General features: G+C 36.8%; 1 protein-coding gene across 4 annotated transcripts in view; it reads left to right on the forward strand.

Moving 5' to 3' along the window:
• The first annotated feature begins 756 nt into the window (after nucleotides 1-756).
• The window catches only part of PHF3 (PHD finger protein 3), a 78,455-nt gene continuing 62,571 nt past the window's right edge, over nucleotides 757-16,640 (forward strand). Inside the window, exons 1-2 of one of the 4 annotated variants that reach the window (XM_034962295.3) lie at nucleotides 757-1,104; nucleotides 11,583-11,759. In XM_034962295.3, the coding sequence (XP_034818186.1) occupies nucleotides 11,657-11,759 (103 nt within the window). In that variant the 5' untranslated portion in view covers nucleotides 757-1,104; nucleotides 11,583-11,656. Of the gene's footprint in view, nucleotides 1,105-1,319; nucleotides 1,749-11,490; nucleotides 11,760-16,640 lie in introns of those variants that run through there. The other 3 variants (XM_055113712.2, XM_034962297.3, XM_034962298.3) reach the window with 3 other exon arrangements.

Here is a 16,640-nt window from a genome sequence, read left to right on the forward strand (position 1 = left end):
ATATTTGTTACCACAAATAATGTATTTATGAAAAGCATATTTTCCAAATTAATAAAAGGGTGATATCTAAAATTTCTGCAGATTTCCTCAATGTCTGGCTTAATAGAAGATGGCTGGATTCTCTTATCTGTTTCTGCATTGAATCAGCTGCTATATGCTGTTTGGGTTGAAGGGTGGGAAGAAAATTTGGCCTTAGACACATGCTCCTGGCAAAGGAATGGAGGCTCTTCTGAAAGGTCTTGGCGATCCCTCAGGGAAACCTGGGACCATATTCTGAAGACTGCTTACTGGATACCAAGAATGTTTCTTGGAGGTAGCAATTTGAGTCCTGAGGTAGATCAGCCATGTAGGGTGAGGGTAACGGAGGTAGTTAATGGTAAGGCTGCTGTGCCGAGCCAGCACAGATATTTGGGCAGAGGGGCTCATCTACTCCATCCTATTCTACCATTCTTGAACTCACAGTCAATTAATAAAAAGTACCTGGGGTTGGGGAGCTGCGCATCAATATTATATTAACTGTGAAGCCTTAGTGCTTACTACGGTCGAGAAAAAGCGCTCCTCTGATTCGCCCCTCCCGGCGGCCCGGAGGTGTGAGCTAGAAGCCCGCAGGCGGTGCCGCGTCCTCCGAAGACAGGGAGGGGCGCGGCAACGCCGGGAAGCGCTGCAGCCCGGGGCCCCACGGAGGCGCGGCGCTCGAGGCCCTAAAGCGCGCAGGCGCGGCAGCGACGCAGGCCGCGGCCCCCGGAACGGTAAACAGTGGGGTCACGTGACACGGCCCCTCTCCAGCTCCCGCGCCGCCGCCGCACGCCGATGGCTGCGGGGTCTCGCGCCGTCGCACGGTCCCCACGCGGCAAGCGACCTTCGGGCTCAGGGCGGCGGCGGCTGCAACGAGGATTAGGAGGGCGGCGCGGAAGCCAAGAATAGTGTCGTCAGCAGCAGCCATTTGGTCCCAGGAGGAAAAGAGGCTGTGGCAGCGACGCCGACGTCCTGCGCGTACCCCCTCTCCGCGGCACCCACCGGGCCCCCTCCTCCTCCTCTTCGGCGGCGGCAGCGTCCACCATCTTCCTCTTGCTGCCAGTGGTAGCGCTCGTCTGGCGGAGCTGGGTGAGTTGCGGCTGTGGCCGCGGCCAGGGAGACGGGCAATCCTCCCCTCCCCCATCCCCTTCCACACGCACAGCGCCTCCGCGGGCCTCTCCGCCCCTCCCGCGGCGGACTCTCCGCGCTTTTCTCCCGCGCAGCCGAGAGATCGCCTCTCGGGCCTCTTGCGCAACGTCCTCGGCCTACCTGGGCCGCGCCGCTGCCGCCTGTGGACCATTTGGACCGCGGGCTGGGGAGGGAGTCGCAGCGACGCGGTCTCCAGGCGGAGGGTCGGGACCACGGCCTCTCTCCCGACCACTGGTACCCAGCCGTGTGCCGCGAGGGCGCCCCGCCGCCGCTGAGGCGCGGGCGCGCAGGCCCGAGGCACGGCGGGCGCTGCCTGGAAGGCCCGTCTCGCAGGCCCCCGGATCCGGCCGTTGGGGCCTCTTCCTTCTCAGCGAGCCCCAGCATGGAGCTTTGGGCCTTGGTTCGGGAAACTGGGACTGGCCCTGGCTGCTAGGCTGCTCCCTGCTGCTGCTTTTTGGAGATGAGAGTTGCTGTTCCATTTATCCTCCAGTTACCGCGCGCTTTTGTGCCCGGGACTCAAACTGTGGACTCCTTTTGCTTAGTTTGAAATGAGAAGCCTAGACTCTTGCCTTCCGATAATACATGTAATTTAATGAACCACTTGTCGATACGTACGTGTTAATGGTGCTAAATAACTGATCACCTGACACGGGGGGCGGGGGCGGTGCGGAGAGTAGAAAGGAAGAGAATGTTGATATCGCGCACGGAGTCCTGTGTCCCTCCTTTCCCTCAGGATGTGTTGCCGGGTTAGGTGACCTTTTTCCATCTTTGGGCTTTTAAATGCCAATTCCTAGAGACTAGATTGGGGTGGTTATTGTGCTTTCCAGTAGTCAGCGTAGAATATGTTCATGGATTAATGTTAAGTGGCAACACTGCTTTAATATTCTAGTCCTAATCTGCATTACATGTAGAGATATTTAATTTAAAAAGAATAATCGATTATTGAGGCTTCTCTAAATACTAACTTTACTATCTTATTTTAAGCTAAATTTAAAAACCAATGCAGTAAACTCTATAGGGAGTACTTAAACAGTACGTTGTTGTATTTAGTTACTATTTTGGGGTCGAACTTGTCTTCCCTTTGACAAAATGATTGTTAAAGACCTAACAAAACTACGCCTCCATTATTCATTTTTCGATTCCTGAATGAAGTGTTTGGAACTGTGAAAATATTTGTAGAAAAAGATGTATGTTTGTGATAGAGCGACATGTTGAGTCAAAGCACCAGAAACTTTTCTATTGTAGCATACTTACGTTTTTGAATTTATAGCTCCCTTCCACAGCACAAAAAGGTGTTGTGTAAAGATTATTGTTATTTTAAATAGTAATTTTAAACTTTAGTTATCACTTAGCCGTTTTCCCCACTAATTTTTCTCTTCATTCATCTGTTTACTGGCTATATATTACCATAATGATTCTTTCCTTCATCATCATTGTCATTATCACTGTTATTATTATTTTACAATACATACTTCATTTTCTGGTGATAGTAGCAGAGTTTAGTGGCAGACTAGGAGTGATGATTCCTCTGATTGAGCCACACAATCAGTCCTGCAACGGGCTACTTTTATGTAAAAAGATTACAACTTTAGATTTTAAGCTTTTTCAGATAGCTGTACTCGGTAATTTGTCAAAATGATAAAAATGAGCCAGTGATGGGACCAAAGTTTGCCTCTTATTTACATTTTTTATAGGTTCATTTATTGAAGAATAGAAAAATATAGTTTATTTTACTGCTTTTGCATACACGTGAATTATGCATTTTCTCTTGTTGGGATAGACTTCAGATAACTTTATCATGTTGATCTTATGGTATACTTATATGTTGCATAATCAGAAAAGTCACCTCTGAGAAGTGGTCTATGTAAATGTAGGTAAAAAATTGGTTTGGTCAGATGCACATTTCAAGATAGAAAAATCGAAAGGAATTTGTCTTTAATCATTTCAAACTATGTTATTAAAATTTAAATTTTATTGAGTATTGGAATCCATTAGGAAAGTTGACAGTCTTTGACTTATGTAATGTATTACTTATAAAAGTTGGGAGGCAGCAAGTGGCAATTTGGAGTATTGCAAAATCAAGAGCTTAGATTTTTTTCATAGTATAAGGCCTACTTGGAAAAACTGGTGAATGAAAATTATACATACAATTCTGTGTTTCAGTTACTGAAATAGATGATGTTTATCTTCCTTAACATGGTGGGATGGTGTTTGCTTTTTTGATACATTTTGCCTTCTTAAGATCCATTTAAATTTCTCATAAAATCCTTTTTACATATGTTTTTTCTGGAGATAATAACTTTTCTGTTTTTTAGTGAGATAATGAGATTTTTTGGTCAACATTTAGGTTTGTGTATTACAAATACATATTTCACCACACAGTGTCAAGGAGTTCAGGATTCTTAGGGTGCTGATTTCTAACAGTTTTTATTCATCCACATTTCAAGAATTCTTTCTGACAAGTGGCTGCTGGATTTTTTCTTTTCTGGAAAAGTACATCTTGGGCTCTGTTTCTCTTATTTCTTCTTGGAGCACTCTCTCAGAATTCTGGAGTATCTTTTCAGAAGGATAGACACTTTTTCAACTATAAAAATTGCTTGGCAAACTGTTAGACATTTATGATACTGTTGCATTTTTGAGAACACAGTCAAAAAATATTCTTTAATTGTTGCCCTTTGATTACACATGGAAAGATATTGAGAGTATTGATGTGATTAAACATACATGAGACCCTGAGGCTGTTTCTATTCTCAGTAAAGATATTATAGTCTGGGAAACAAGATTCATTGACATCTGATGTTAATCAGTGTATTAGAGTTAAAGGGGAAAATATCAAGAGTTTTATGAGGAATTGCTATATGTGTGGACTTGACAATTATTGTCCTGCATAATGTGCTTAATTTAGACCATTTTTAATGGTATTTTAAAATTTTATGACTATTATACAGTGAAGAGTGGATATAGAGAAATAGTTCGGTAAAAATTTTAAGATATTTCCAGAAGTTTTAACCTGTTGGCATAATCTAACTTTATTAGACAGTTTCGAAGAGCGTGGTAGATTATACAGAAAGGCTGAACTTTAACATTTTAATTCGTTTGTAATTTGCATGAGCTGGGCACATGAAAGCATAAAGTTTTAGACTGAAAATAAATGGAAAAGTTTGTAGCTGATAAATTGCTTTTCCTCCAATGATGTTCATGTGCATTGAGGCTTACATTTTGTTTTTTTTAAATGTGTAGAGGGTGGCTAAGTGCATATTCCTGTTTTATTTTGGAAGAAGGATGAGTCACTTTTGTTTCTAGCATTTTTTAAGATTTCATTAATGATATATTAAAAGCATAAAAATTAATGTGTAGAGTGCATTATAGAGTGTAAAAGTGTAGGCTCAGGAATCACACTGAATGGGTTCAAATGTAGGAATATTGGGTATGTGACCTTGGGCAAATTATGTAATTATCTGGGTCTCAGTTTGCTCTAAAGAGAAAGGACTAATAATTGCACCTACCTTATAGGGTCGCTGTGAGGAACTAATGAGATAATGCATACGATACACAGGGCCTGGCATATAGTGTGTGCCAATTACACGTTAGCTTGGGTTGTTACTCCCTAGGCCATAGTTTTAATGATGAGCTAGGTCCACTACTTTGGTGGTTTATTCAAATTCCTAATGTTTATAATGTCAGTTATGATATAATGCCAATATAGTTGTAAACTTTGAAGTTAACTCTTTCTTGTTACTGTTGGCTACCGTAATTCTGCGTTTGCCAGTTTCAACATCTTCAGATCCTTTCCTAGGGACTTAGGTCTGCTTTGGTCTTAGTTGTCTTTGTGCAGCAGACACTTTGATATCTTCTTTTTACCAGATACATTTAGAAAAGTTATGATCCTTGCTTTCTTTAATGATGTCTTGCCAATAGATTCTAACTAATGAAACTGAACCAGAATTTGAAGTGGGGGTGTAGAGTAGATGACTAGGTTGAATTGCTTCGTAGAATGATACTTTGTAGTATTGTGTCATACCACATGGCCTAACCACTTACTAATTTTTGACTCTGTCCTCGAAGGATGGATAACCCATGATTCATCTTTAGTGTTGTTATATCATAGTAGTTAAGAACTGACCTTAGTGTAATGCAGAGTGGATCTGAGTCCTGGCTCTGTCACTTATTTATTTTGTAATATTGGGTGTAACTTTGCTAAACTTTAGCCCCTCTCTTGTAAATTGGGGATGATAGTACCTGCCTAATGGTTTGGTTGTGAGGATTAAATGGCATGATGCATTTAATTTGTTTAGCACAATGCCTTGCACACAGTAAATATCCAGTGAGTTTAACCTTACAAACACATAGGGTAGTTGTAAGCACATTGACTCTTAAATGAAATTTTCTGGGTTCAGATTTTAGCTCTGTTCTTCCTGTAGGAGATGGCTTAAACAAACAAACAAACAAATAAAACCAAACAACTTTTAGTTCCATCACCTACTATGGCAAATTATTTAAACTCTTTGATCCTAATTTCATTTTATTTCAATTTTTATATAATCAGGATAATAATATAAGGTTGTTTTGAGGATTAAATGAATTAAAAAATGTAGAGCTGAATTTCTTAAACTTGACTGTTGACATTTTTGGCTGGATAATTTTTTTTGTGTGTGTGGGGCTGTCCTAGTGCATTATAGTATGTTTACTAGATGCAAATAGTACCCTTTCTAGTTGTGATGACCAAAAATGTCTCTAGACATGGCAAATGTTCTCTGCATGGGCATACTCACCTCTGATTGAGAATTATAGATATAAAGCATGTAGAACAATGCCTGTCTTGAAGTTTGAGCACAAGAAGTTTTGTTTTATCATTACTGGTAGTAGTTTTGTTCTTCTACTGCTACTGCCTATTAGGAATTTGTTTTTAGTAAGCATGCCTGATGAAATTGCTTATTTTAAACGATGGTGTGGGGGCTGAAGGCATCAAGTGCGCTCCACTTTTAAGACCTTTGTACTTCTGGGTCTTTGTCTGGATTGCTCTTTGGCATTTATGCATTGATCACTACCTCACTTGAGATTTTGGTTCAAATGTTACGCTGTGAGGCCTTCACTTACTATCATACATAGACCAATCCCCCATCACCACCACCATCACTATTGCCTTGTATAACTTTTCTTGAGCGATATTGGTCTCCTGATATATTTTGCTCCCCTCACACCACCCCCCTACACACACACCCACAGACACAAATGTAGACTACGTGAGAGACAACTTCATCTTAGTATATAACCTCTTTGGCCTTTGATAGCTTTAGTGATTTATTTTTGGTGTGTGTGTGTGTGTGTGTGTGTTTTAGGAAATAATAGGATAGAATTCATAGGTTTACTTTGAAGTTGTTTTTAAAAAGTTGGGATAGAGAATTTTAATTTGCTGTTAAAGTGAGTTTTTGTAAAGTGTAATTTTTTTTTTTCGAGACGGAGTTTTGTTTTTGTCTTCCAGGCTGGAGTGCAATGGTGCGATCTTGGCTCACTGCAACCTCTGCCTCCCAGGTTCAAGCTATTCTCCCACCTCAGCCTCGGATTACAGGCATGCACCACCACACTCAGCTAATCTTTTTTGTTTTCAGTAGAGACGGGGTTTCGTCATATTGGTCAGGCTGGTCTCGAACTCCTAACCTCAGGTGATCTGCCCGCCTTGTCCTCCCAAAGTGCTGGGATTACAGGTGTGAGCCATGGCGCCTGGCCTAAAGTGAAATTTTTTTTTGCTGTTGACACTTTCTAAATCTCATCTTTTTGCATTCTATTAATACTTGAAACACTTGAAAAGCAATTAGGCTATTTTGTTAGTATAAACTAAACCTGGCTTCAGTATAATTCTCTGAGAATTACAGATGAAACATATTTTAAAGCAGGAAATATCTTCGGACTCAGATTAAATTTTATTTGGCAAATTAGTACTAATTATTTTTAGTTGTATTCTGAGTCTTTATAAATGGTCCATCAGGACCAAACTCAGCCATTCATGATTAAGACATGCTGTTCCCTTTGCCTAGAATATCCTCTGGACCATTAGGATCCAGCTTACACATCATCACCTGCCTAGCCTTTGTTAGCTTCCGGAGTTTTACCTTCCTCTGTGAAGCCCTTCAATACAGCACTTAGCATTTTGTTGTGATGTTTATATGTGTTGTATTTGCTTATATGTTTATGTCGTTTTGAATTGTGAGTTCTTCGACTTTCAGATGGGTTCATTTCACTAGACTTAAAATGCTTTGTAGTAGATGCTTAACACATGTATGAGTAAATGAATAATTTTGAATTATGCAGATTATTCACTTATATACTTAGCTGCATATATTCTGTTGTCTGTAAACATGAATTTACCCAGAAACAATTTCTGACTTTAACATGTATATTCCCAAATTACCAATACGGATTTAATTGGATATACACGTATCATTAGCCATTTAAAATACACCCTATATAGGCTTATTATGTTTTAATTATTTAGAATGCCAGTAGATGGGCTTCCTATGTTTTATTAAATTTAGAATGCCAAATATAGGAAAGCATTTAAGTAAAATTTTAGTGTAAGAAACAGGAATTTGTTTAAATTAGACAATTTGTTTAATTAACAAAGATACTAAATTGGCTCCTAATTTTCCCCCTTAATTAGATCTGATTATCTTTGTTAGCCACATTACTAGGTATCCCAGAATATTCTTAGGTTAGTTTTTTTAAGACTTTATTTTGTAATAATTTTATATTTATAGAAAAGTTGCAAAGGGTGTGTAGTGTTTGTATATACTCTTATCTAGTTTCCCTGATTATTAACATCTGACATAAAGCTAGTGCCTTTATCAGAACAGAGATTATTATTATTGGTGTATTACCAATGATAATGGTAAATTACAGACTTTATTCTGATTTTACCAGTTTTTTTTTGCTACTGTCCCTTTTCTGTTCCATGATCTAATCCAGGGTACCACAATGTGTTTAATAGATTACTGTATCCATTACGAGTGAGTAAATATTTCTACATTTGGCTAATTTGTTTGCCTGTTTAGCATTAGAGCTATTTTATTTTTGAGACTGATCACTTTATATCTGAAACTGATTTTTAAAAATGAATTATACCTCCAGTAAATGTTACTTTCAAGGGAGTTCTTTTGGATGGCTACATACTGTTCATTTTTGGCATTTTCTCTTTGGAATTATCTCCAGAGCCAGTTGGAACCACGTAAGAAAAATTATTCTGACTCATTTATAACAATTTTCCTTAAAACGTGTCCCATGAAACACTAGGATTGTGATTTGTCCTGTGGAAACTGTCTTCTTTGGACTCACAAATGTGATATGCTTTATTACTATGTTCTTAGAAGATTCCCATTTTCATTAGCCTACTAAACATGTCTCACACAATGGTAGCTGCTTAGTAAACATTTGATGAATAAATAAACGGTATCGTTAAAGAAACATAACTTCAGTCTATCTCCACTTGTGACTGTGGAAACCTTTTTCCTGATAATGCCTGTTTAAATCTGGGGAAGCATACTTCATAAGTCATAATAGTTTTGACTTAAAAAGGTTACTGGAAAACTTGACCCATTTTATTTACAATATGCTTTATTTAAAAAAAATCGATCTTCAAGAAATATATTACAGGCTCTGAAGCCACTTTCAGTAAAGGAGTTTTAGGATGGTTTCACTAATAGCAGTATTATTGAAAACAAAAAAAATTGCTCCTTTAGATGACTAGTTAGAATGGCCTGGTCTTCAGTATAGCTATGGGATCTTGAGCTTTGTGACCATAACTTCTGAATGTTGTGAATGTTCCCATCACTTGAAAGCTCACAGCATATAGTTGGTACAACAGGAAGACCTCATAGGAAGTTTGCAGAATTTGCTGGCCTCATGTTGCTATGGTAACAAGTGCATTTACTTTTTCAGTAGATTCAGTATACCGTTTTTTGAAGGAAGGTTAGCCATTTGTTTCTAGGGCTGAAACTGCCTTTTTTCTTTTTGATTGATCTGAGAAAAAAGATTACTAATTGGGATGCAACTCTCCGAAGAGGAGGTGGCTTTGGCTTGCTGTATTGGATTCCAGTATGTTCAGATAAATGAATTCATTGGTAGTTCTACTTAATTTTGTAAACATTTAGTGAATATTTTCATAAATTATTTTTAATTACCAGAATTTAATATACTAAAATTTTTTTGGAACCTAAAAACATATTGGGCGTAAGTATTGGTGTTGTATGATAATTGAGACTTTCTTTGGCACTGAGATGATATAGTGGTAGGGAATTCTTAAAGGAACTTGTCCTGAGTTTTCTTCAGCATTGCTAGCTACAATTTTCTGTCAGTTGAGAGAATGCATGTAAAATAAGCAGCAAATCTGTAAAGTAGTTAGCATTTTCTTTCAGTGCTTTATTAACATTTCAGTGTAAATAAATGGAAAAAAATGAGAAGAGATACTGAAACTTCTATTTAGAAGGACATTAACTTTTGTGAGAGAGGAATTTGCTTATTTTTTATAAAAAATTGAGGTATAATAAATGCATTCATTAAAAATGAACAGATTTCGTGAAACCATTATCACAACCAAGATTTAGGACATTTCCGTCACCTCTCAGGTATCCACCTGCCCTTTTGCAGTTCATCCTTTCCCTATTCGTGGCCCCAGGCAGTCACTAATTTGTTGGATTTTTTTTTTTTTTTTTTGGGCACAGGTTCTGGCTCTTTTGCCAGGCTGGAGTGCAGTGGGTTGATTTCGCTGCAACCTCCACTTCCCGGGCTCAAGTGATCCTCCCAACTCAGCCGCCCGAGTAACTGGGTCTACAGGCACACGTCACCACACCTGGCTAATTTTTGTATTTTTTTTTGTGGAGACGGGGTTTCGCCTTGTTGCCTAGGCTGGTCTCCAACTCCTGGGCTCTAGTGATCTGCCCACTTCCCGAAGTGCTAGGAATACAGGCATGAGCCGCTGGGCCTGGCAGGAAAATTGTTTTTAAAGAGCCCTTAATGAGTCAGATCATCCCAGCCCTTAGCTCAGTGTGAAAGGGTAACACTTATTAATGGGTATGGGCTGTGGAGCTTGAAACCCAGGCTAGAATTTTGGCTCTGTTTTGTGACTTTGGGGAAGACATTTAAATTATTCAAGTGCATTTTTTAAAATAATGCGAGGATGATAATAGACCCTGTTTATTATTGGGGCTTAAATTATATAAATGTTGGTTAAATGTTTTGTACAGTATGACATATATAACTAGTGAATGTTAGCGTGTATCTGAAATTCTTCTCTCATTTTTATAGGGGGAGAGAATTCAAGACTAGTTTGAGGAAATTTTGTTAAATTTGGAGCTAATCTCAAAAATCTTGGAATTAAGGAGCCCAGGATGTTATAGGTTAATCACTGGGACTTTTTGTTAAATTAATATTAACTTTTTTCGGTTGACTTTCCACCCCCTAAAATATGTTGATTCAGTTTTCTCTCAAACTGGTTTAACTTAATTGTTTTAACTTTTCATAATTGAGGCTCCTGTAGAGCTTTGAAATGACTTTGCTGAGCAATGTAGGTACAATTCAAATGGGAGACTAACTTGATACTTGTATAGACCACACGTAACTAAAATAAATCTAAATACATGACATAGATTGTTTTTGTGTCATTTATCTTGTTTTTATCCTAAAAGGGGGCCTTGAAAAAAGGTGTGTTTGTGCACATCTTTGTGTGTGTGTGTAGTCTTTTAAGTTTTGATTTGTTGGGTTAATAGTTTCTTTTTCATTTTCCACCTCTTCCCCCACAATAAAAGCCCTTTGTCTATATATATTACCTTTCTTTAAATAATTTTAATACTTTGTAAATAAAACAAGCCTACTTTATGGTTTTAATAGGTATGGGATAAAAATTTAAAATATTTAATTTTAGCTCTTTTATGTGGACTTATTGTAAAAGCAGTGTCTGATGCTTAATTTGTGAAAAGGTTGTGGTTAAAAACAATTGTTTTTATGCTTTAAGCCATGTAATTCTTTCGTATGTGTCAAGTTAATGGACTATATACATAGTTTTTTTTTCCTAAAAATAATGAACTGAGTAAACATTTAGTAGGATTTCTGGTAAAGTGATATACTACATGCATGATGAAGAAACATTATTTAGTAAAGATTCGTTCTACATTTCCAAATGTATATTCTAAAAACAAGTGAGGATTTTTTTTTAAACAACAATTCAGAAATACCTTAAGTGTGTTCTTAGACTCAAAACTATTAAAATAATTTGGTATTAGGTGATTTTCAATTGATAGCTTTATTTCTTATGGTATTTTTTTTGTCTTTCTATAGGGCTGAAAGACACACAGAAGTCTTCATGGATATAGTTGATACATTTAATCATTTAATTCCTACTGAACACTTAGATGATGCCCTATTTCTAGGATCCAACCTGGAGAATGAAGTCTGTGAGGATTTTAGTGCAAGTCAAAATGTCTTAGAGGACTCGCTGAAGAACATGCTCAGCGATAAGGATCCTATGCTAGGATCTGCAAGTAACCAGTTCTGTTTGCCTGTTTTGGATAGCAATGATCCCAATTTCCAGATGCCTTGTTCAACAGGTAATTCTTACTTTTTTTTTTTTTTTTTTTTTTAGTCTGCAATTTAAAATAAAAAAATTTTCAGCAGCTTTTTCTTTTTTCTTTTTTTTCTTTTTTTTTTTAATGAGGAGGGTAGTAAATTTAGGGTTATTTCCTTTGAATTTAGAGCTTCTTTTCCAGGCATCAGAATTAAAATTTAAACTACATTTTCTTCCAAGGAGTGTGGAGTTATCCTCAAGGATATTATGGATATAGGTAGGGTGACCATATAATTTATTATCCAGTATGGGACACTTACTAGAATTACAGAGAGTACTTTAATAATTACATCATGACAACAGGTGTAAATTGGGACTCTTTAGTAAATAGGGATTGCCCGGCAAATTGAGACATGTGGTCACCTTAGGCCTGCTGGAGTCGGGGGATGGCTGAATTGACCTTTCTCACCATACCTCCCAGCCCCTGAAATATTTACATTGTTTGCTCCCATTTCACCTCCTTTGGTATTTTGTACATGTATCTTAAAACCAGAGAAAGAACTCTATACCTCTGCTGCCCTGGACAGTAAACACTAGCCACATGTCACTTGCAATGAGTCTGGTCACTTGCAATGAGTCTGGTCCTAATTGAGATGTGCTATAAAATGCACATTAGATTTTGAAGACTCAGTATGAAAAAAAGTTAAAAAATATTTCTTCAATTTTTTTATGTTGCTTATGTGCTGAGGTGATATTTTGGATATTTGTGGTTAAAATTTATGTCACTTGTTTTGGTTTTTTTGCCTTTTTAAAAGTGACTACTTGAAAATTCAAAATTACATACGTGTCTTATATTTCTGTTGGACAGAAAAGGGTCTGTAGTTGAAGTAACTGAAAGACTGAAGATAGTAATTTTCTGTAAGGCTAAACTATTCTTAATAAGAAATTACTTTGTCATGTTAATGTATAAAAAACAGTTTTTCTTTTATAAAGCAGAGAAAATATTACTGTAAACGTTGTGGCAATTACTAATAGCTATTCTGTGAGTAAAATTATAGGTAAAGGTAAAATCAGCCTCCCATGGAACAGTAAGGTTTTCCCTCACCATTCCCTAGAGTAAATAGTTCTCAGGTTTATGTGATGTTGGTTTGTTTTTCATTGACTAGACTTTTTCTCCTGTACAGTTTGTTCAGCATATTTTTCATTTTTTAAAACATTTTCTATGTATATTTTAAATTTAATATGGCAATACTTAATGTTGGGAATAGGTGGTCTGCTGTTGGCCCTTAAGTTTGTCAGGTTACTCTGCCTGAGGACCTCAACACTGGCTACTAGGAAGCTTCATTTTAACAACTTAAAACTGAGGTCTTTTGAATTGCTTGCTAATAGTGTATCTCTGAATTATTTATATTATGTTGTGTTATTACTTAGGTTTACATTGTTCTGTTGTTGTATTCTAAATGTTTTAAAGCTTTTAAAATTTTGTTTTATGTATGCATTGTTCAAGTTTTTTACTTTGGTGCTTGTGTCAGTATAGTAGCTCTAATTATCTTTATTTTTAAGCATTTTTGACAGTGTTTGGTTGTATGCTCACTGTTTCCTAGTTTAGTCCAAATTCAGGAAGAACACTTATTTAATATTAACATGGTTGTTGCTGGAACTCCAATTACCTTCAAGGGTGGTTATATTGGATGTGGAACTGACACGTGTCATCTTGTTAGACTATTTTACTTATAAAATTCCACCCCTATAGTAATACCTGTATTCCTACTTCCTGTCCTTTTTTAAAAATTGATTTCTGTTGATATGAAAAGTTTTTATTAATGTGAAAAATCTCTTCAGTTTTGTTGTACATTTCTTTTGCTAATAGAAGACTTAGAGCACCTTTATGAAGTACATAGAAATTTTTTGAGATACAATTTATTATTCGTTTGTGATTCTGTTATCTTTTAAATGAACTTTTAAATTTAGGAACTTAAATTACTTCCTAAATTTTCTGATATTAAAATTTGGTTACTAGAATTATTTATCTTTGGTTCTGTAGCAGAATGTTTGTATTGGTATATGTATAGTGTATATGTTTTTAAGATATGTAAGGAAATATGTGGGGGAAACTTAATAAGGCTTTTCTGTTTAGGATTGTTTAAATTTCATTGTGCCATCTAGCAGGGGATTTATCTTGATTTCTTCAAAGTTCTTTTCCTTTTGGGATATTTGGGTCAGTAAAAGGCCCACACATTTTCTGAAAGCAAAATGGAAAACATTTTTGAAAAAAAATTTAACTTTTTGTTAGATTTAAGAGATAATTGCAAAAAAGAAATCTTATTTATTTATTTATTTATTCATTTATTTTGGTAGAGACAGGGTCTTGTTATATTGCCCAGGCTGGTCTCTAACTCCTGGCCTCAAGCTATCCTCCGGCCTCTGTCTCACAGAGTGCTGGGATTACAGGTGTGAGCCACTGTGCTTGGCCTGGGAAATCTTATTGTAATTATTGATGAAAACCCTGTGTGGACAGGAACTTTCAGCTATTTATAAATAACTTCAGCTGTTTTTAAATAAAAACAACATAGTTCTTGCCCAGATTGTTGTTTCTGGCACTATGGGCTTTTACTAGCTGTTTTCATTGAAGCTAAGCAGGGAAATAATCCTATATGTATTCCTTAGACCAATGAAAGCTATAGACTGTGGCTATTTTGTAACCTTAGTGCTAAAATTAGCTACCAAAATAATTGCTATATCATCTTTTCTGTTATGATGAACCAGGCTGGTTTCGGACCAGTATTTTTGTTGTTGACATAGTGATTTGGATTGTATTTCAGCTGTCTCAAAAAATCATAGTTTTAGAAAATTATAAAAATAAGAAACTAAACTGAAAATTACGTTTAGTGCTCTGTTGGATACACAAAAGTTGGGATGCCAATTGTTTTATTTTGAGAGAAAGCAGCCAGCTTTCTTCTTTGAATGCTTTTGACTGTGTCAAGTATTACTTCATGTAATTGTAGTGTTTGCATATGGTTTTTAGATGTGCCCATTAATACATTTTTTTAACCTCTAGCGAGTAAGCAAAAGAGTATTTTCCCAAGTAACAGGTTTGAGATACTGAATATACTGTTTATATATACCACTTGAGGAGTGTATTCAAAATCACTGAAATGGTGTTTACTGGCATTATCAGTGTTATGAAGAAATGTTTATTTTATCTCTCATTTTACAAACAAATGTGTTCCCTTTTTACATTGACAGCTAAGCTATGATTCATAAGTGTGGAACAATCTTGTGTTTACAATCCATTTCTTAATATGGTATATTGAAAATAAATGTTCAGTGGCTGTAAGTTGATATCTTTAGTTTTTACAATATAGTTCAACATTGTTTTAAGACCAACAAAACAGACATACTGTAGAAACAAGAGTGTTTAGAGCAGCCTTTCATTCAAATAGCACTCTTATCTGCTACTGTAGGTTACTACTTGCAGCTACTGCATCCTTCAGTGAAACCAAGATGTCCTTTCAAGGCTGCATTATGGCTAGCAAAATCATCATTCACTTAATTAAAAAAAAATTCTCTAGTATGGTTTTTGGAGGTTAAGCAAATTAAAAAGTCATTGAACTCTTACAGGTATCCCAAATATTTGGGAAGAGTTGATTCATATTGTGTAATTGAGTATTTTTTCAAGTAAAGGAAAACACCTGCTTACATTACATGTTGCTTTCCTATCATAAATGACATTGATATTATATGACATCAAGCAGTGTTGTTCGATAGAATTTTTACTTGCACTGCTTTCAAGCAAAGTGTTGTAATACTTGTAATATATGTTAAGACTAGTTTTACAATTAGTAAAACTATCAGTAATAGTGTGATTTAGTCCCTTTTTTGGCATATGAATTTTAAACTTTAGTCATACCTAGTTTGAGGCTCCTTTATCACTAGACAATTCATCTATGTAATATTGGAAAAATTATATTGCACTTGTTCTGGAAAAAAGGTTTGGTGTACCAGTGTGTCACAGATTTATTTAAAAAGTTTTGGGTTTTATGGCTTTGTGTTTCTCTTGGACAGCATTTCAATCAGACAGTACATGGAACTAAACGTAGTGGCTCTCTGGTCTAGTGAAATTCAGTTTTCAGATATTTATTACTCCCTATTTGTACTTTCTTGGGGGTTGGTGGGGCTATTTGTGCATATTAATTAGATCTCTGAATCCAACTACACATATAAGTTCATTATATATCTTCACTGGAGTCTTGACTTTTTGTTTATTATTAGTATTTGATTTTTTTAAAGCTTCTGTGCTTCAATGAACCTTTTACACTAATAACTTATTTTTGAGAATCGAGTTTTAAAAAATTGTTTTTGACACATAATTGTACATATTTGTGGGGTACAGTGATATTTTTATGCATGTGTACAATATGTAATGATCAAATTAGGTTAATTTGCATATTTATCAGCTCAAATATTTGTCATTTCTTTGTGTTAGGAACATTCAAAAGTTGCCCTTCTAGCTATTTGGAAATGCACAATAAATTGTTAATTATAGTTACCCTGTAGTGTTAATGGAGTACTAGAATTTATTCCTCCTATCTAGCTGTAATTTTTTCTTTTTTTTCCTTCTTTTTGAGATGGAGTTTTTCTCTGTCATCCAGGCTGGAGTGCAGGGGGCCGATCTTGGCTCACTGCAACCTCCACCTCCCGGGTTCAAGTGATTCTCTTGCCTCAGCCTCCTGAGTAGCCAGGATTACAGGGGCCTGCTACCATGCCCAGCTAGTTTTTGTATTTTTGGTAGAGACAGGGTTTCACCATGTTGACCAGGCTGGTCTTGAACTCCTGACCTCAAGTGATCTGCCTGCCTTGGCCTCCCAAAGTGCTGGGATTACAGGTGTGTGCCACCGTGCCCTGCCTAGTTGTGATTTTGTAT

Source organism: Pan paniscus, chromosome 5 (assembly GCF_029289425.2).
Source record: "Pan paniscus chromosome 5, NHGRI_mPanPan1-v2.0_pri, whole genome shotgun sequence".
Classification (NCBI taxonomy): Eukaryota; Metazoa; Chordata; class Mammalia; order Primates; family Hominidae; genus Pan; species Pan paniscus.